Source organism: Trachurus trachurus, assembly GCF_905171665.1.
Source record: "Trachurus trachurus genome assembly, chromosome: 12".
In the NCBI taxonomy this organism is placed as follows: Eukaryota; Metazoa; Chordata; class Actinopteri; order Carangiformes; family Carangidae; genus Trachurus; species Trachurus trachurus.
Window position 1 is genome coordinate 4658850 of NC_139908.1, and position 22460 is coordinate 4681309.

General features: G+C 40.6%; 2 protein-coding genes across 2 annotated transcripts; both read right to left on the bottom strand.

Annotated features, from left to right (window-relative positions):
- Positions 1–523: 523 nt before the first annotated feature.
- nkx6.1 (NK6 homeobox 1) lies at positions 524–3871 on the bottom strand. Its single transcript, XM_083983546.1, has 3 exons — positions 3134–3871; positions 1793–1965; positions 524–804 (listed from the first exon to the last, which is right to left on the bottom strand). The coding sequence occupies exons 1-3, from the start codon at positions 3807–3809 to the stop codon at positions 535–537; spliced, it is 1119 nt and encodes a 372-aa protein (XP_083839672.1). The 5' UTR covers positions 3810–3871; the 3' UTR covers positions 524–534.
- Positions 3872–10559: 6688 nt separating this feature from the next.
- On the bottom strand, positions 10560–17602 carry rpl17 (ribosomal protein L17). The gene is made up of 7 exons (XM_083983551.1): positions 17558–17602; positions 17047–17097; positions 16786–16826; positions 15222–15356; positions 13753–13851; positions 12000–12191; positions 10560–10641 (listed from the first exon to the last, which is right to left on the bottom strand). Exons 2-7 carry the CDS (start codon positions 17084–17086, stop codon positions 10594–10596), a joined length of 555 nt encoding a protein of 184 aa, XP_083839677.1. The 5' UTR covers positions 17087–17097; positions 17558–17602; the 3' UTR covers positions 10560–10593.
- Positions 17603–22460: the final 4858 nt, after the last annotated feature.

Below are 22460 nucleotides of genomic sequence, written 5' to 3' on the forward strand. Positions count from 1 at the left end.
AGGAATACAAACCGTGTGTGTGTGTGTAGGTGTGTCTTTGTGTGTGTGTGTGTAAAGGTGTGCGTGTATGTACAGGTGTGTCCGTGGTGCGTTCAGGGTCTCCTCCTAATTAAGAGACTGAAGGGTGAGGACAGGAGGCCTTCACGGAGGAAGAATAAGAATAGAAGAGTTTCTGGTTCTTTTTTCTTTCTTTCTTTTCTTTTTTTTAAACAAATGTCAAAGTGAAAAAATAAAATAAAATAAAATAAAAGAAAACGGGTCTCAGTTTCAGACCGAGCTATAGGTCCGCGGGGTCTGGACCGCGGGTTTTGGGATCAGTGCGTCTCTGTACAAAAAACACATAAATTATTCACAGCAGATAATTTTTTTTCTATTCTTATACAACTCACGGTTCTATTTACAACAAAGTGTCGTCTCTCTCTCTCCGTCTCCAAAGTGAGTTCGGTCCGTGAATGAACGGGTCCATCGAGTCCAGAAAAAAACAGAAAAAAAAACAGAAAAAACAAAGGGACCAGGTCCGAATCCGGGAGTTAGTTATGAGCTGTCGATCTCGGACGTGTTGTGCAGCTGCAGCAGCTGCGTCGTCGCGCTCCCTGACGCCGGTTTGTTGTGCTTGTTGAGCAGCTGTGTGATCTTCTCGTCGTCGGAGTTCGGGTCCAGAGGTTTGTTGTAGTCGTCGTCCTCGTCCTCGTTGTCGGACCCGCCCTTCAGCCGCTCCGTCTCCGAGTCCTGCTTCTTCTTGGCCGAGGCCATCTCCGCCGCGTGCTTCTTCCGCCACTTGGTCCGCCTGTTCTGGAACCACACCTGACACACACACACACATAGACACACACACATGGACACACACAAGATAGACACACACACATCAGTCAGTTCACTCTTGATTCACAACAATAATTTGGCCTAAGTTTTTTTTTTCTTTTCTTTTCCTAATAGCCTAAATAAAACACACACTAAAAAATGTTGGGTTATCTCTGTAACCCAATTTCTGAGTTATTGGTGTTGGGTTAAATGTTTGGGTTATTTTTTCCAGAGTATAACACATTTTCAGGGTTATAGGCTATGAATTTAACCCAATTCCTGGGTTGTTCAAGTAATTGGGTTATTTTTCAGTGAGTAACCTATTCATTGGGTTAAGGGTGTAAAAATAACTCGATGTTGTAGTTAGCATAACCCAACCTGTTGGGTTAAAATTAACCCCAAAAAATGGGTTTGTCCTTATTTGAACCAGCAATTGGGTTAAAATTGGGTTATTTTTTAACCCAACCTTTTTTAGTGTGCAATAAAACGATAATGTATCACTTATTATTCAGGTTTTTATGAGTATTTATTTATCAAAATGTGGATATGATGATGATGATAGAGATTGCTCAAAGTTTCGTTGCATGAAAATGTGCAATGACAATAAAAGCATCCATCTATAGGCTGTCTATCTGTCTATCATTGGGGACAACAGATGCTGCTTGCTTACATCTTAATCCTATAGTGGAGAAATGTTCATTAGCATTGCACACATGCATTGTCCCTCCCAAATAAACTAAAATAAAACATGAAGCTCTGGAGATTTCATATAAAAGGCCTCACTTCATATAAAACTGTTTAAATCTGAGGTTTAATTTCTGCAGGGAAAAAAAAGAAAAATCTGTGAAATTATCGATTAATTTACCAACTAAATAAAGTCAAATGTTTCACCAAAAAAAAAAAAAAAACGGAAGAAAATTTTTCGTTGTCAGTTTTCTGTCTGTGTTTATTTCCGGTTGTGTTTTGTGGTTGTGGTTCCGGTCGGACCCACCTTGACCTGGCTCTCCGTCATGCCCAGGGAGTAGGCCAGCCGCGCGCGCTCCGGCCCCGCGAGGTACTTGGTCTGCTCGAAGGTTTTCTCCAGAGCGAAGATCTGCTGCCCGGAGAAGGTGGGCCGGGTGTGTTTCCTCTTCCCGTCCTTGTCCAGCAGAACCGAGTTCTGGTCTGAGACACACAGACATCAACTCTCATTATTATGATCATTATTATTAGGCTATTATTATTGGGCTATAGGTCCTATTATTATTATCATTTAGTATTCAGTATTAGTAGCTATCATTCCAACTCCTCACTCTGAGTGTCAGCATATTTAATGCCATACTTATGTGCAATAACCAACATTCAATGTCATATTTAGTATAGTACAATAACTCCTGTCCATATATTTTATAAGGCCTATTTATGTTTGAAGAGTTCATTTGCAAAAGCAGATAACTCCGTTAAAAAAAAAAAAAAAATCAAAACAATTTTTAATTATCATTTACACCAGGTGATATCAGTCAAACCAAAGTTGACTGGCTTCGACCAAGGAGATGAGACATAACAAAACAAAACAGAAATAGCTCAATTTGAAAATATTGAAAACAACATTATGCAAAGAATAATTCAAAAGCATCAGCTCATTTTTTAATCTGCTTTTGCAAATGAACTCTTCATTTCTTTATTTGTCTATTGACCACTTGACTATACTTTGCTCTTTTAACTTGTGCACTTTGAGTTGGAGACGTTGTTGTAACAAAAAGCAATCTGATTCTGATTCTGATAAATAATAATGTTACTAATTATTATCATGTTGTGACTATAGCCTATAATAATAATAAAAACGGCACTTTTTAAAATATAGCCTATATATAGCCTATATGAAGAGTTCATTTGCAAAAGCAGATAAGTGCCATTTTGAAAAAAACGACCTGAGGCTTTGTAATTATTCTTTGCAAAGTGTTGTTTTCAATAAAACTTTATTTTTTTGAGATAGCCTATGTCTGTTTTGTTACATCTCAAAGTCATTCAACTTTGGTTTGACTGATATCACCTTAGGAAATAAGATTTTTTTTTAAAACGGAGTTAGGCTATCTGCTTTTGCAAATGAACTCTTCATTTCTTTATTTGTCTATTGACCACTTGACTTCCTACTTTGCTCTTTTAACTTGTGCACTTTGAGTTGGAGATGTTGTAACAAAAAGCAATCTGATTCTGATTCAGATTAATAATAGGCTAATGTTAGGTAATTATTATCATGTTGTGACTATAGCCTATAATAATAATAATAATAATAATAATAATAATAATAATAAAAACGGCACTTTTTTTTCTTTTTTCTCCTTCCACTTACGCGGCGAGCAGGCGAACCGCGCGTCTCTCCAGTGCGGACTCTGCATCACTCCGGGCCAGAAGATCGGCGTCCGGCCCGGCAGCTCCGCCAGGGGCTTCGGGTACCGGGCCACCGCCGCGGGGCTGAAGTAAAGTCCTGGATGCGGCGGCTGCAGCTGCGGCGGCGGCGGGGGGCTGAGGCTGCTGAAGCGGGGTAGACCGGACAGGATGGAGGAGGAAGCTGCAGCAGCGGCGGCGGCAGCAGCAGCAGCGGAGGTCAGGGTGACGGTGGTGGAGCCGCAGGACGCCGAGGAAGCGACGAGGAGAGGCCGGTTGAGGATGTCGTTAATCCCGTGCGGAGTGCCGGACGAGCACAGCTGCGGAGAGCCGAGTAACAACCCCCCTCCTGCAGTGGAGGAGCAAAAGCTGCTGGTGCTGGTGGTCTTGATGAGCCCCGGGGAGGACACGGCCATGCCGCCCGGGTTGGGGGAGGTGGTGGCCGGGGAGGTGGAGGAGTTGTGTCCGCTGGAGGAGGAGGAGGAGGAGGAGAGCGGGTAGGCCGCCGCCGCCGCCGCCGGGTACAGACTAGTGGCGGCGGGGGTCTTCATCTCGGTCATGCTGTGCAGAGCGGCCAGAGGGGGGGTGCTGAGGAGGAAGGCGCTCTGTCGGGACCCGTCCATCCCACCCACCGCTAACATCACTACTACTATAGCTGCACACACCACCGAGGATTCAAAACTAAAACTAAAACTATAGGAGCCTAAACCACCAGGACCAGGACTCGCTCTTCTGCTCCAGAGTCACATCCAAAGCCCATCTCACTGCATGTCTGTCACCCACCAGTCCGCAACTAGTAGCCTAATAAATCCTCCCTTCTCAAAAATAAAAAAATAAAATAAAAATCCTGATCCTGGTCCTGGTGGAGCCTCAGACCCAGAAGACCCAGACCCAGACCGGCTGCAGAGAGCTCAGGTCTCCCCTTCCAGATGAAGACCAGGACGGCGACGCTCGGTGCGCTGAGCTGCTCAAGTTGAGAAGAGATAATAAAACTGATCATCATTTAGCTCCAAGTCCAAAGTTTGAGAGGAGGAAGAGGAGGAGGGAGGAGGAGGAGGAGGAGGAGGAGGGGGGCTCAATCAGGATTGGTTGAGCTGGTGGTGACGTGAGGCCGCCGGGGGTTTTTGGGGGGAGCGTCCTGATTGGCTGCTGCTGAGCGGCTCGGAATCGGATGAAGCAAAAAAAACTAAAAAAACACACATGCACCGACTGAGATATAAATGAGCGGAGATCACTCCGCCTGGTTTTAAACGGACTTTTGTAGTTTTTAAAAAGAAAAAGAAAAAAAAAGAATCCGGAAGTGAGAGTCAACAGGTGAGACAAGTGGAACAACAACAGGTTCAAGTGCAGCTAGCTATAATAAAAAATTAAATGTTGACTTTAATACACATTTCTGAAGCTCATATGAAGCTGATTATGGATTAGGCCTAATTGATCAATCAAAAGGGTTAAAATATAAACAAACTAATAATAAAACAACAGTTTCAATCAAATAAATTCAGATCAATTTAAATTGATTTAATTATTTTACAGATGAACTCATGTTAATGAGCTTTAAATGTTTCAATCATATTTAATATGGATTAAACAAACATTTAAATCACTTTAATATGTGTTCAATAAAATGAAAGTGAATTTTTTTCTCTTTCTGCACCAAGATAAAAATGTATCCATTTTTGTTTTGCTTTGCTTTTTGAAACATTAGGCCATTTTATCAGTGTGTTTGATACGATGCTGTCATTAAAGCAGAAGTGAGTGATATATTTGTGTTAATATAAGTCTTAAATAGTTATATCTTCCGACAGCAATCACTTACATAGAGTGTTTGGACCGAAACACGGGTCTGTCAGTCCCTCTGCTCTGCTCTGAGCCGAAGAGAAAACATTTATCGTATCCTACAGTTTTTATCCAATGAGGAGAGAGAACGGCATGCAGGGCTGTGTGTGCAGCCAAGGAACGCCGTGAATGTGGTGACGTAGGGACGAGGACTGTTATGGTGCGTTCAAGGAAACTCGTATTTTTCCGACCGTGAAGTGGTACCAGTTCGATCTGGTACGAGTTCACCGGTCAGAAGTTACGAGTGGCCGTTATAGTGACTTTCACCGGTAAAACAGGTCGGAAAAACACGAGTGGGTTGCCTGGAACGCTACAAAGTCGTAAGTTGTGACTTGAAGCTGTAATTTACGATTTCAAAAGCCTGCCTGGAACGCAGCATTAGCGAAAACGACCGGACCACTCACTCACATGTTGTATTAGGCCTAAATAGTTTAATCGTTGACAGAAAACATGATATGAATGATAAGGCCTTTGTTGTGACATCACAAAGTGACAGGAAGTCCTGACGGCTGGTTTTAAGGCTCAGTTTCTGAATACAGGCTGTGTGCATTTCTCTGTGGAATGAGGCTTTGATACTTTCACAGTATTAATATAGAACCTACAGCTGCTTTATAATCACACTACACATGGACATCTACCTTTATACTGTATGGAGCTTTAACACAAACATCTACCTTTATACTGTATGGAGCTTTAACACAAACATCTACCTTTATACTGTATGGAGCTTTAATACAAACATCTACCTTTATACTGTATGGAGCTTTAATACAAACATCTACCTTTATACTGTATGGAGCTTTAACACAAACATCTACCTTTATACTGTATGGAGCTTTAATACAAACATCTACCTTTATACCGTATGGAGCTTTAACACAAACATCTACCTTTATACTGTATGGAGCTTTAATACAAACATCTACCTTTATATTTTAGGCATTTTTAATAAATTGTGTCTAAAAAAATCTAATAACTTTGCAATAGTGATGCTGTGATCAATAAAATGTGTGATCGATCATTAATAAACTACAGTGTTGAACACAATCAGCTGTTCAGAGGCTGAAGATGAGTTATTATCAGAGGAGGTGAGTGCTGGTCGGACTGTGGGAGGACGGCGCCCCCCTGTGGTGGAACATGGACATGATGTTTCCTCCTCAGAGTTTTTATTATCATGTTTTTTATTCTTTTTTCACATGTTGATTCTTTATTTTTCCTGTTTTAGTTTTTCTTCTTCATGATTTTATCGCTTTTATAGATTTTTATTATCTATAACTGCATCAAACACTCAAACTGTTACATCCTGGACCTGACCTGTTCACTTCAGTGACATCAAGTAAAACTGACTTCCCTGTGTTTTATTCATTCTTATTTTATCCGTTTGAACTGACTGTAACAATATGTTGGTGTCTGATTAAAACAACTGACAATAAACTTTATGTGAAACACTTCCAAGCTGCAGTTTCACCCCCGAGACAATCATCAATAATCATCTGCAATGACAGATTATCATCCTTATAAGTATACTATGTCCGTTTAAAATGTTCTCCTCTGGATTCAAACCTTCACCTCAAAGAGTTCATTTTACTGTCATTTATCAGTTTTATATTGATTATTGGTGTGATTAAACAATATAAAACAATCTCCTATATGTGTAACGCATTCACTCACCTTTATCAGTTTGTATTTAGATTTGCTTCCTGTTTATTGATTCTTTCAGACTCATGTAGGTTTCATTAGTTTCTCAGATTTGTTTAACTCAGTCTTCATCTCTGTGCCTCAGATATTGGTGATTAATATCAATAATATTAATACTGACTTTTCTCCTCACAGCTTTGAACAAGTTCGTATTTGATTTTAGTTTAGAGAATGTGAAAAAACCATGAACTATTACCAGCCAGTGATTTCTTTTTTTAATTTTGAATGATGAACAAGTTCAGTTTTTATTTTCTATTTGACCAACATGATTTTAATTTTCTTTTTTAGTGTATTTATGGAGCTTTTTTTTTTTTTTTTTTTGCCTTTTTAATGGACAGCACAGTCAAGAGAGTGAAGGAAATGGGGGCCACTCAATGCCTCAACATCAGTGTTGGGAACGTTACTTTTAAAAAGTAATTAGTTATAGTTACTAATTACTTCTCCCAAAAAGTAACTGAGTTAGTAACTCCACTACTTCACTATAATAGTAACTAGTTACCAGGGAAAGTAACTATTGCGTTACTTTTTCTTTCTTTTTTTTAAGTTTAAATATGTCGAAGAATTTGGATTTTTTTTCTCTAATTTTTAAATTGTATTTTATTGTTTTCATATATTTCACTGATCGCAATTATGGAACGCGAGTGTGTGTTTTATTGAAAGCGAGGCTGGTGTGCCTATGAAAATAGGTTACAGTGGGTTTTTTAAGTGCTGTGGCTGCCTACAAGCAAATCTCATATTGTCTCTGTACAAAGACAACAAAGACCTTTTTAAATGTGAAAACAGCAGAGACCTATTCAAGATTTGTGTTTAATAACAGGCGAAACATCGAAATTAATTTATTCATGGCCACATTAAGTGAAATTATTAACTTTACCGATTATTCTAAGAACAATGAGGAAAGCCAATCTGCCTCAGAAACTGCTCCAGACATTTTACACCTGTGCCATACAAAGCATCATCACATAGCCTATAACATCATAGTGTGGTTCAACAGTTGTACTGCGGCTGACAGAAAAGCCCTGGACAGAGTCAGGAAGTCAGCCCAGAAAATAACACACACACAACTGCCGTCACTCTCTGACATACACCACACCAGATGCCAACAACGAGCACAAAACATAATCAAGGACAGTTTCCACCCAGGCCACTCCTTGTTCTCACTGCTGCCCTCCGGGAGGCGCTACAGATCAACACGGTCCCACACATCCAGGCTGACCAACAGCTTCTACCCCAGCGCCATCAGGCAACTGAACTCTTGCACATAGTCTGCCCACACTGACACTGACAACACTGACTGCACTTTAAAAATTGACTGCTGCACTTTAGGAACTGTGCAATATTGAATTTTACTGTCTTATTGTTGTTGATTGTGTGTATGTCTTTTTTTATCTTCATTGATGTTTTTAAACCACATGGAGGTTTGCATTTTAAATTTCGTTTGTACCTTGGTATAAATGACAATAAAATGATTCAATTCAATCAATTCAATTCAATTATCCATCTGATTATCTGTCCTGCTGCGAGCGCACAATTTATCAGGGTATCCGCGGATCCTTAAAAAGTCTTAAATTCATGTATCTAAAATTAAGGCCTTAAAAAGTATTACATTTATTAGAAAATTCTAAGATGGTCTTAAATATATAAAATGTAATACACAGTATCATAAAATATGTATGCACTTTAACTTTTATATGAAATAACAGGGTATCCGCGGGGTCTTAAAAAGTCTAAAATGTGAAAATCTAAATGTTAGGTCTTAAAATGTCTTAAATTTGTTGAATTATTGTGTTCAAGTCTTAAATAATTTTAGACAGGTCTTACATTTTCTTATGCCCACCATGGGCGAACATTTCACTCGCATTTGCCCCTAAAAAAAAATACATAGTGAACCGGGAGAATCACAAAAAAGAAAGAGCACAACCTGCGATTGGTCAAAAACTACAAATCCCACAATTCTCTGGCCTCAACAATAACAGTAGTTAGTGTAAGTGAGGGAGAGTGGAGCTGTAGGTGAAAAGAGGAAACAACGCCACGTCTGGTCCTGTTCTTTGTTGTTCGTTCACACCGTCACCGTTTATTCGTTACGTCCGCGGTGTAAAAGGCCGTGACGCAAAGACGCGATTAGGCGCGAGACGCGGTAAACGCGACTTTTTTTTTTTTTGCGACGCTACACCCGATTCTTTTATGGCGACGGGACCTTCGCGTCTTCGTCCTTTTCATCGTGTTTGGCGGGAAGACCCGCAAGGGGCTTCCCGCCAAACACGAGGAACGCTTTTTTTTCGCTCGAGCTTTGACGCGCGACCAAACGCGAGATACGCGAGATTTGCGATTTATCGCTCGTTTTGACTCGTCTAAAAAAAAATCACTTTTTTTTTTTTTTTTTTTTTTAATGTCAAAAAATTCACGAGCCCGCCCATTTTCACTACAACAACATTTATTTTCTTTTTTTGGGGCATTTATGCCTTTATGGATAGTAGGCTACAGTAGACAGGAAACGGGAAGGCAGAGAGAGGGGGAATGACACGCAGTAAATGGCTCTAACCACTACGCCACGCGACGCACCACTACAACAACAACATTTCTGCTCTCACCAACCATGGTTGAGGTCACAACGCTGCTGTAGCTGCTCTGGAAGTCCGAGACGCCGCCGTCGCTTCTGGTCCGAGACACGAGTTCCAGCTGATGAGCTACAGAGACTTTAGAGTCAAAGAGGAGCAGAGCGTCGCTGTGTCGGACTGTTTGGATTTAATGAAGAAGCAGCACAGAGTCAGGTGAGCAGAAGCTGCACAGCGTCAGGTGAGCAGAAGCTGCACAGAGTCAGGTGAGCAGAAGCTGCACAGAGTCAGGTTAGCAGAAGCTGCACAGCGTCCTGCTGTGCTACCGGAGCTTGATATGGAAAAAAAAAACCCGCCAGGCGCACGTCGCGGTGGAGAGAACAGCTGAGTTTTCCTCCTCCAGCTGATCTGTGATCTGTGGTGAAGACGTACAGAGACCTGCCACAGTGTCACGGTGCATTAATATAAACTCTGTCCTCAGACTGTCCTGACCTGTCCCTGAACACCACACAGAGACAACATGGAGCTGTGTGACAGGTGGAGTTTTATTTATCATGATAATGAATACATACTTAGTAACAAGCCTGTAAGTTCAACACATCAGTATATGCTACTGTGATTTAACTAGCCTAGTTAAATAAAAAGATGTAGTTTAATACCATAATATCTAGGGGTGACCAAAGGCCAATGTATTTACTTCATGTGTCAAATATTGTCTGCAGGCGGAGACGCTCAGAGAGAAAGTGTGTGTATGTTCTTGGCTTTTACCTCAAAGAGATTAAAGTAGTGTCTGTTTCCACTTTGAAAACGCCAACTTACCCTCCGATCTCGGCAGCTTCCCTCTGCTAGTTTGTGTGTGTGAGTCTAAACTGCGTGCGTGTGGTTTGTGTACAAACTGAACACTACCTCTGATTGGCTTAAATTCAGTTTAATGTTTAATGGAATGAAGTCACAGCAAACTGAATAAATAGATTTTATGTTTTTAACCCTGAGCTGAAACTTTCCAGTTTCTGAACAAACGGATTCAACCTGTTGATTCACTTTTTTTCTTTTTAAAGTTTTTGTCTGACAATTAAACTTTTCAACCTTTGGTGTTAAGTCAGTGAACGCATCACTGGACCTTTAACCCTCCTGTTTATGTCATGTGACCCATAGTGAAGCTTTTTACCTTTTAAACTTCATTTTCTACACTAGAGAAGAATCCTATTGGCTGAGTGTAGAGGGGCCAGGTGAGGTCACAGCTGTGAACACCTGAATTCTTCATCATCATCAAGAACAACAACAACAACAGAGACTCGGAGCTGAGTGGAAACAAGCATCAGTTTTATTGTCATCTTTACTCCCGAGCCATGAGCTTCTGCTTCTTCAGCTTCTTCTGTGACACCTGAGGAGACAAACACAGACACGGTCAGCTGTCAATCATCCAATCATCATCATCATCATCATCACACAGGTGAGGGAGGGAGGGGGGGAGAGGTGAGGCTGCTCAGAGTTTAGAGTTTGTTTTCATGGTGAATCCAAAGGTGTCCTAAGAAGTCATCACTGCAGCCACAGAAACAACAGGTGGAGGAGTCGCGGTGCGTTCACTGACACTCAGACACTTTGACGGCACGATTACTTTGTTTCGCAATTAATTACAGTATTAAAACGCTGCAAAATTAATTCATTAATCGTAAAGATTCCTAAATACTGTCATTTCCATAAAAGATTGTGTCAAAGTTACAGAACAAAACATGTGTTGAACAAGACAGTCGAGTACATTACATTTGTTTTTTCAGTATTTTCTGATAATTGATGGGTTATTACGCCGATAACAGCATCTCAAATGTGAGTGTTTTGTTTTCACAATTTGACTTTTTATTCACTAAATAAGAGTAATTTATTCAAGAATTTCAATATCAGATGCTTTGATAATGACAATGATTGATTATTGTCACTTTGTATAACACTTCCATGATGAGTTTATTGCTCCAGAACAGAAAAAGTGCTTGTGCGGCTCGTCAGCTGTGAAAAAGTAGCAGCTAAAGGAGGAAAAACGTCTAATACAGTATCTATCAGCACCTGAGGGATTCATGTTTTAGTTACGTTTGATATACATTCACTTCTCCTTTATTGTATGTTTTTACATTACATGTTTTAACTATAACATTACCTGTATCCAATTTAGTTTTATTGTTATCATATGTTTTACTTGTGTTTATATATTATATAGAGCACTTTGTTCTACCTGGGTTGTACATTTAAATGTGCTATATAAATAAATATGTATTGTATTAACACAGTAACTGGGTTAAATTATGTTAATGTTAATTTACCCAACGTCACACTGAATTGGTAGGAATTGAAATGTTTGCACGTCATTTGTAAGAAAAAAAGATTAAAATAAACTTAAACATTAGGTATAGTATGCCATTGTTTTCTCTATTCATATCTGTCTATTTATACTAACATGGAAAAGAACAATAAAAAATTGATCATAAAAAAAAAACATTAGGTATAGGATTAATAACTGGTCGTATATTCATTGATACTTAATATATATTGTGTATATAATTATTAACGCAATTATATTTTGACTACATTTGACTTTACATATTCATATTATTGTGAAATTGCACATTAATTCTAACACCGTGATTATTTCTGACAATAATTGTACTAAGAAACTCTGTCATCGTGACGTCTCTAGTGTCAGGTGTCGTTTGGCCCCGCCCCCTCCGACCCTGTGACCATGTGACCCACCTTCTTCTTCTGAGCGACCTCCTCCTCCGGCTTGGGGACGATCTGCTCCTTCTCCGTGAGGATCATCTCGATGTGGCAGGGCGAGCTCATGTAGGGGTTGATGCGGCCGTGGGCGCGGTACGTACGCCTCCTCATCTTGGGCGCCTTGTTCACCTGGATGTGTTCGATCACCAGAGAGTCCACGTCCAGACCCTGAGGACAGACAGCCGGCCGGCCAATCACAGCACAGGGTTATAGACACTCACTCTGACATCACTTCCTCTTCACTGACTCCAGATAAATAGATGAGATTATTGATCAACAGGACAGAATAAACGATCGACTGATCAGTTCCTGTTCCAGTGTCTTTAGATTCAACAGGAAACTGAACAAAAAATCAATAATCAGTTTCTTCAGTGAAGCTACAAACTGACACCTGAGATTAGAGCTGCAACAAATAATTATAATAGGTTTGTATTTAAGGGGGAAAAAAGTCAAAATTCTCTGGTTTCAGCTTCTTAAATGTGAATATTTCTGGTTTCTTTGTTCCTTTATGACAATAAACTGAGTCTCTCTTTGGTTTGTGGACAAAACAAGACATTTGAGGTATGGTGGTTTGGGAAACACAGATTGCCATTTTACAACATTTTATTGACCAAAAAACTGATCAATTAATCTTTTTCATAATCGAAAATGTAAACATTCATTCATATTTAAACAATTGATTAGTTTAGTCAATAAAATGTTGAAAAATGTCAATCAGTGTTTCCCAAACCAAAGAGAGACTCAGTTTATTGTCATAAAGGAACAAAGAAACCAGAAATATTCACATTGAAGAAGGTGAAACCAGAGAATTTTGACTTTTTTCTTAACTATCCAAACCGATTAGATTATCAAATTAGTTTACAAATCTAATTATCGGTTATTGTTTGATTAATTCTTGCGGCTCTACCTGGGATCAAATACTGATCAGGTCAATAGATCATCAATATGCTTTCAGTCAAACTGTTCAATGACAATAATCAATAGTAGATCATTGACTCCATTAGTGACGTCATAACTCAGTGTTTGACAGGTGGCTCAGATTCATTCAGTTATTTTCATCTTTAAATCCAAAGGTGTCCTAAGATGTCATCATCGCCACCTGCACAGGTAAATCACTGAGATGAACCAACACACGGCTGTCTGTCAAAGTTAAAGGGGTAGTTCAACATTTTTATCAGATTCTCCTATCACCATAATAACCCTATAGTTATGTAACATTACGACACATAAAGCAAATACTCTGAACTACTTGTGCTTTTCCCTCATCAAACTCATCAAATACACAATCCAACAACTCCACAACGCTCCGGTGGACAAGTTGTGACCTGCACATTCACCACACTATGAGATAATAACACAACGTTACCACACGTTTTAGAGGGAAATTCATGCAAAACCACTGATGTGCGTTGCCTTCAGGGACAGTTTTTCATCAAACTGTCTCTGTATTAACCTCTAAAACAACTCTGTCTCAAAACGTTGTGTTATTATCTCATAGCGTGGTGAATGTGCAGGTCACAACTTGTCCACCAGAGCGTTGTGGAGTTTAATTCACTGAGCAGCTCACGTCTCTGCCCCGCCGATCTCAAAACAACATGCACCGATAATTAACGGTATAATGAACCTACTGCTATGACTATAGGGGTTATGGTGAGAGGAGGATTTGCTAAAAATGTTGAACTATCCCTTTTTTTAAAGCTTATTCACACACACTCTGTAGTGAACTCACCTTGAGCTCAGCGTTGCTCTCGGCGTTCTTCAGCATGTGCAGAAGGAACTCGGCGCTTTTCTTGGGCCAACGACCCTGAGTCCAGCCGAACTGTTTGGCCTGAAGACAAAGCAACACAGTTACAGCAACACAGTTACAGCCATGTAGTGTTATTCATTTCTTTTTGCTGCTAATGTAGCCTACACTTTGTTATTTGTTAATAAATAATATTAAGTACATTTATATCCGTGTTAATTTGTTACCCTTTTTAAAAAAAAACAAGGCTAAATGTTGATGTCAAGCCTGATGCCTTCACTCACATGGCGAGTAAAGGTACTATACGGTTCATTCATTCATTCAACAGTAGTACCGGATCAGTATCGGCAGAGATGGACAGAGTACTAGACCCCAGTACTTGAGTAAGAGTACAAATACTGGTCAAAATTTATTCCATTACAAGTAAAAGTAGCTCAGTAGACATGTTACTTGAGTAAGAGTAAAAAAGTACATGCTTTTAAATTTACTTTAAGTAAAAATAAGAGTAAGAGTAAATTTCTTATTTTTCACATCAATGAATTACTATAATTGTTTCTAAATGAATTTAAGGAGCTTTTTAACTCTCTTAACTTGTTTCTGAGAATGAACTCTTTGAAAGCAGCTGCACTGATGTGCTGCTTTTAGGGGTTAGGGTTTCCTTCTTTGACAAACACAGCTTGTGTCCAATAGGATTTTATAAAAAAAAAAAAAAATAAATAAAGAGCAGACCTGAAAGTAACGAGTACTTTTCAGCCTTCCTAGAAATTAACTCGAGTAAAAGTAAAAAATATTTGTCTTGGAAATGTATTCAAGTAAGAGTAATAAGTAGCAAAGAAATCTAATACTAAAATGATGTGCTGTGTAGTCGTTTTAGAAGACAAAATAGAGGTACGGCAAGTGGCAACTGTAAAATCTTACACCGTAAGAAGACCTCCTTTGGGCAATCAGCCTTCTCTACAAAGGGTTCCCAGATGTGGAATTCACTACCGACCGAAATAAAACTATCCCGAGACATTAGAATATTTAATACAAAGGTTAAAATCTGGCTGAAACAAAATCAGAACTGTATGCATTTTTAATGTATCATGACTTGGTATGATTTTAGATGTATTGTACATTTTATAGTGTTGTTATGTAATTTTGATGTCTTTCTTCTTACCTTCTTTTTTCTACTAAAAGCCTAACTAGGGACGGGAGTTGGAAACTAGCTTCAGCTATAATCTCTGTCTGCAGAACATCAGTCACATTGACTTGTTTGTAACGGGTGGAAGTGTCACTATGTTAACCTGCATTGTCCCTATCAAATAAACTGAATTAAATTAAATACATAACCAGAGGATCTGTACTTTACTTAAGTACAGTACTCAAGTAAATGTACTCCGTTGTGTGATACCACTGGGTATCGGTTTGGAAGAAACTGGATCGGTGGATCGATCTCTCGGTGTGACACTGACCTGAGCGCAGCGGCCGACGCCTCCGTTGTAGCGGCGGAACGGGACGCACTGGTGCTTGACGACCACGTCCCTCAGGTACTTGTTGGCCTTACGGATGTGCATGCCCTTGATGGCCTGAGCTGTCTCACGGGTGTTCTGGTTGGGGGGGGAGGAGGAGGGGGGTAAACGTTAGTGCATGTACACATTCAACACACAGGAACGTACACACACTTTGTGATCGACAGGTGGCTCAGATTCGTTGAGTGTTTTCATGTTTTAATCCAAAGGTGTCCTAAGATGTCATCATCGCCACCTGAACAGGTTTCACTCTCACACACACACACACACACACACACAGTGACATCAGTTCATTTCAAACTTCACTGATCGACTTCAGGGCTGCAACTAACGATTATTCTCAGTATTGATTTAAAGTCCCCCTAAAGAGGCATTTTAAAATTTGTAAAAATACTCTACCATGACTACTTTTTGATTAAAATTGCTTTCCCACGAAAAAAGTTGTTTAAAAGAACTCCCAAAGAGGCTACAAATACGTCTACTATTTCTCCCTCATTGAGAAATCCTCATGAGCATGCAAACACACACGTTGTGACGTAGTAATCCCGACTGTTTGCTGAAAAACTGAATCCAACATTTTCAGACTCTGGCTTTGAAGCTGCATTTTCAAATCTAAAATACTCAGTTGTGGCTGCATTGGCGACTTTGCTGCTGAACTGTCTTGTAGCAGAACCCAAACACTACATTGACATGTTAATAATTTAAAAAAGCCAATTTTAAGTTTAGGGGGACTTTAAACGATTAACAGATTAGTTGTTTGGTCAATGAAATGTTGAAAAACCAAAGAGACTCAGTTTATTGTCATAAAGGACCAAAGAAACCAGAAATATTTACATTTAAGAAGCTGAAATCAGATAATTTGGACTTTACACTTAAACTACTTGCAGCTTTAATCGACCTATATTTGATTATTCAAATACTAACCATTGATTATCTATCAGCAGGTTGTGTTCACATACAGCTAGGGTTTTAGAAAACACTTATGTTTCCAATAATTACATCATTATCAACTGCGAATTAAGAAGGTTCACCTGGCTGCACCTGAACACAACACCAGCACACCAACTTAGCTGCATTAAACTGGAAACTGAAGCTGTTGGGAACTATTTCTAGCGGCGGATGAACACGCATCGTCTCCAACAGCAGAACAAGAGACTGTGGCTGATGAAACATCCAATCAAACTCATTGATTACTTGCCAAGTCGGTCGGCGTGTCGAGTGTGTAATGACAGATTACCAGAATATGATCATGGTTTAATGTTTTAAATCAATGTCAGCATCATGGAGACGTTCTCCTCGACAACAATCAGCAGCAACACACGTCTGTTCTCACTGAATCACTGTCAGAACATGTGATTATCACTGTGATAGTTGTGTGTTAAATATCTCAATGAAATGAACTGATGTCACTACACTACACACAAACAAGCACACTAAAGAACAGTTTCCTGGCTCCATGTGAGCTTAAATGAAAATTAAAAACACATTAACTGTTGCAGCTACTCACCTTGAAGTGAACCCGGAGGTTGGAGCCCCGGGACTTGCATGCTGCAGAGAGACAGGACAACTGTTACACACACACATTTAAGTGTAATAGACACACACAAACTCACACAGTGGTGGATTACAGAGTCTAAACTAAGACACGTGCGACTCAGAGTTCATTGATTTGTTTTCATCGTGAATCCAAAGGTGTCCTAAGTAGTCATCACTGCCGCATTGTAACACAACACAGAAACACACAGACACACACACGTTGTGTACTCACACTTGGTGGGGTTCTCGGGGTCGAGAGAGTAGCGGACCATGGTGAGAAAATCTGTGGAGAAACGACTTCACGTCAGTTCAGTTTCCATACGATGCTAACAGTTAGCATTAGCTTTAGCATTAGCAGTAGCACGGCTCTAACTCAGCTTCAATAAAACTTTCACCGGACACAAATCAGATGTTAAAGCAACACAATGAAGACGAAGATAGAAAATCTACAAAGAAATAGAGTCTAAGTTCAGTTAAACCAGCAGTTTATCCCGGGTTAAGTCTCCTCGCTGAGCCAACATGGCGGACAGTCGTGCTGTAGCAGCCAAGACCCGGCGTCTCTACTACCACCAAAAAACACTAAAATAAACGTAAACTTTTAGCTCAAGACTGGAACATTTAACGTGGATTGGTGAGTTTAACGGTGGAGAAGCAGAAGCAGCGGGTTACAGAGCGGGATGGATCAGATTTAAGGAGGATTAAAGACAGATTGTGGAGCTTCTTCAGCCCGACGCTGCTCCTACCTCTGAGGCCGCGGAGGGAAGAGGAAGAACCCGGGGCTGAGCCGCTCTTCTTCAGCGTCTTCTGCTCCACCGCCGCCTGGTGGCCAGGAGGAGAACTGCACCCACAGACAGACAGACAGATAGATACTGTAGATCAGTGGTTCCCAAAGTGTGGTACGCGTACCCCTAGGGGTACGTGAGCACATTGCAGGGGGTACGTAGAAACATTAATTAATTTATTACTAAGATGATAAGTAGATATTCCAAGTCACTTCAGAAGCCCATTACTGAAATGGTACATACGCCACAACTAGTTCCCCCCAGAAGACAACAACCTGTAGCACAGCTTTGTATAGTTGTCAAAAGTATCGATGCAAAACGGCGCATCTGGATACATGACTGATTTCTAAAAGTATCGATATTAACAGCGCGCTCCCACAGCGCCCGACGCGCGCACTCGAGAGGCAGAGCAGAGCAGAGCAGGCAGCGTCCAGAGCGTTTGGACCTGAGTGAGTAGTTACACAGAACTAGACGCACGTAGGGTGAATTTAGCTGTAAGAGTTTAAAACGGCGATATTAACGGCAACACTCCTCTCTTTTTCTCCGCCGTCTGCCTGCACGTGTGTGTGTTGTGAGAGGGGGGGGGGGGGGGAGCCCCACCCGTCAGAGGAAAGGAGAGGCATTGTAATGAATGTAATGAAACAATAGCAACACGCTGGAATTGCACAACTCTTAGTTAGCTTTCCATTTAATTAAAAAAAACCAAAAAACATCTGTTATAAGTCCTTTTGATTATAATAAAAATAAAATAATAAAACAATAATAAGCTGGGAGGCACTGCTGCTGTATTGAATATGATGTCATATTCGATATTTTCCTGGCATTGAGTTTGAAATTTTAGTTTGTGACAGTCCTACAACTCTGTGAAGACACATTTGACCATAACAAACACCACAACAGCCAGAAACAACTAAAATGCAGGAGAATATGTGTAAAATGTCTTTGTACAAATTGAACAGAGAAATTGAAATGATTTTCATTTCATAATCAGTTGTGTTATGTTCTATATGACCACTTTTGGAGAATCATCAACACGTATGAGGGAGGGGGTACTTGTGGTATGGCAAAAAGGCTCAGGGGGTACGCAAGACAAAAAAGTTTGGGAACCACTGCTGTAGATAGATAGACAGAGGACAGATCTCTCCTCCAGGACAGACAGACGGGACATAGATGTTGTGGACAGACATGAAAATGTTGGACACCCCCAACCTTCCTCTCCTGCACATTCACTGACATGAAAAACCTTGTATAATACTGTTAAACTGTTATATTACAGTAATAATCACTGATGTAACCCTGTCTTGATTTAAATGGTCAAATCAGCTTTAATAAATAAGTTATTTAAGTTCAGTCATGATGCATGATGATTGTTTTATATACTTATTGTAGGCTATAGTAACGGACAATTTGCCATTCATAGAGCTCTCATCCAATCAAACAGGTGTAGGGGTGGGACAGATAGATAGATAGATAGATAGATAGATAGATAGATAGATAGATAGATAGATAGATAGATAGATAGATAGATAGATAGATGAAGTGACAGTAGCTCCACAGGACGTGGTGTTCACCTGTTGTCTGTGTCTCTCTCTCTCAACTGTTTGTAACAAGCTGAACGACAAGATGGTGAGTTAAACTAAACTAAACTCGTTTTAAAACTGATTTATTGGCAGTAATCTACAGCTGCTTTGGTTAAATGGTAAATGGACTTGCACTTATATAGCGCTTTTCTAGTCAATCGGACCACTCAAAGCGCTTACAATGTAATGGTTGCATTCACCCTTTCACACACATTCATCTGTTGGCAGACAGGCTTTGAGAGATAATCATTCACACACATTCACACAGGGCAGGTGTGGGTTCGGTGTCTTGCCCAAAGACACTTCGACATGCAGACAGGGGGAGCCGGGAATCGAACCACTGCGCAGCTTGTTGCTACCGCTAATACTACGGTTCGTTTCTGCGTGTTTCCGACTTGTCAGAACAAAATGAGCAGCTGGACGAAGTTCAGCTTCCACAGGCTTCCTCTCCTCAACCTGGACTCAATAAAGGTCCGGCTAGTTGAGATAAAAATGGACCCGAATGTTTAAGTGGAATGATTATTATCAGAATGAGTCGCACGGCGCTCAGAGATGACATCATCCAGGTCAGAGGTCAGTAGGTCAACCTACAGACCACGGATGTTGATAACAGCTAACCCCGGACTCAGAGGGGAATAGCACTAATGTATCAGAACTAAATATTGGTGAAATGAAGGAGTTTCTCTACAGATAATGTGTTATTTAGAAGCTGCATCCCACTGCCCAGTAGACTCCATTATATAGATATACGTGACTCTCGGCTGGAGCTCATTTCATCAGAATGACTTGTAATGACACTAAAGTTATCTGGGTGTACCTGGGAGCCGGGTCACCCCTCAGGATGTTTTTTGCTACCTTTTTTTCACTATTATTTCTTGTTATCCCATACATACATACATGGGCCATCACAAGTTGATAACCTCCACCCCCAGCAAGGATCCGTTTGGCCCCAGGGGCCAAAAAAACCCTTTTTGGGAAAAGCTTATCACTGCCTTAGATGGATAGGTTATCATACCAAAAGCGTGGTGGAATGAGTCTCTTGCTGAATGTGCTTCTGTCAGGGAGTCAAGCTCCTCTCCAACAACATGGCTGGCTTTGCGGATGAGTTTAGCCTGTTGGCGTCCCGCACCAAGTCTGCTGCCCCAGCACGTCACAGCGTATAATGCACTGGCCACTACAGACTCATAAAACATCCGCAGCATTGTCCGGCAGATGTTGAAGGACCTCAGCCGCCTCTGAAAATAGAGACGGCTTTGGCCCTTCCTGTAGAGTTTCCTCACCCTCACTGATAAGTCCAACGACTGCAGAGTCATCAGCAGAAAACTTCTGAAGATGGCAGGTCTCTGTGCAGTAGCTGAAGTCCGTGGTGTACAGGGTGAAGAGGAAGGGAGAGAGGACAGTCCCCTGCGGGGCCCCGGTGCTGCTGACCACCCTGTCTGACACAGTGCTGCAGGTGCACATAGGCTACTGTGGTCTGCCAGTCAGGTAATCCACAATCCAGGCCACAAGGGGGGGCTCAACCTGCATCGCTGTCAGCTTCTCACTCTGTAGAGCTGGCCTGATGGTGTTGAATGCACTGGAGAAGTCAAAAAACATGACTCTCACAGTGCTCGCCGGTTTGTCCAAGTGAACGTAGACACGGTTGAGCAGGTAGATGATGGCATCCTCAACTCCTAGTCGGGGCTGGTACGCGAACTGGAGGGGGTCTAGTAGTGGTCTCACGATTGGAGTGGGCGTTAACTGCAGGCATGCAGCAGAGGAGCCCATAGGAGGATTAGCCGGGGTCACAGAGTCAAATCTGTTAAAAAACAGATTCATCTTGTTTCCCCAGTCCTCGCTGCCCCCAACTCCTCTATTGCTGGTTGGTCTGAAGCCAGTGATGGTTCTCATTCCATGATTTTCTCTGCAAAGGTTTTTCCAGGTGTGTTGATGATCCAGGTGATGACCTGAATCAACACTGTTCCTTTAAGACGGTAACAGCCAATCAGAGAGAGCATACCTCCCCCAGGTGTGGTGTTTACCTGCTGCCTTCGTCTCTGTCTGAACTGTGACGAGAAGGAAGAGTTGGTGAGTTAAACTAAACTACCGTAACTTTGAAGTAACTAAACTTCTACTAGAAACGTGTTGGTCAGCAGCTGTTGACTTGTTTTAAAACTGATTTATCAGCAGAAATCTGCAGCAGCTCAGTTCACACTGTTCAGTAAAAAAGTAGGAGATTGAAAGTGAAAGTAAGAGATGGAGTGACGCAGTTTTTTTTAGTCAAGAGAAACTTCTCTGTTTTTGTCAGAGTCAAACTATTGGATCAGTGAAGTTTATCAATGAACAGTATACTGATCAGCTCCAATGTCAGACTACATTCTACAATAAATCATTTTGGACCCAAAAAATAGAACTAATTGTAACAGAATGTTTTTCACCACACATCATTTCTGGTGGTGTCCAGTGGTGTTCTGAGGTGTCCAGAACAACATACTAAAAGTCCTAAGAAATCCTATTTGGGGAAATATGTTTAATTCTCATCAATCCAAGATTGATTTACTGTATAAATGGTCTGTCTATGGTGCCAATAAGGCCAGACAACAATACCCCGAAGGGGCTATTTTTTTTCTCCTTTACTGCTATCACAATTAAACTTTACACAATTAAAGTACTATTCAATTCAATACAAGTTTTTGAAAATGAATTTGAATATGCAAATGAGCCACACTAATGGAACTAATGGAATATGCCCAAAATGCACCCAAATAGGCTTTTTTTTCTCCTTTACTCCTACCACAATGACACTTTACACAATTAAAGTACATGAAAAGTAAACATTTTTGTATTACAAGTTTCTGAATATGCAAATGAGCTCAAAACTAATTTCATTTCATTTCATTTTTTAGTTTATTTCATAGGGACAGTGCACCACTAATCAACAGAGTTAAAAGAAAAACTGTAAGTGGGCCAGAGTTAGCCAACAAGGCTAGTTTTCGTCCGTTGTCCCTGGCCAGATGTTAAAGGCAACCTAAAAGCCCAAAAAAAGGGGCAACAATTAAGTACTTTCAAAACACAACTTACATAACAATCTACCTAGTAAAAGCTCATAATAACAAGTAAAACAAGTAAGAAGTCTGACATACAGACATACAGCTTCTTGACCATAATTGACTTATGGTGAAGAAGGCAAGGCAAGGCATCTTTATTTATATAGCGCATTTCATACCAAGGCAACTCAATGTGCTTTACATAAAGACAAACCATTAAAAAAAGAAGCATAAGACAGAATAAAAACAAACAAAACA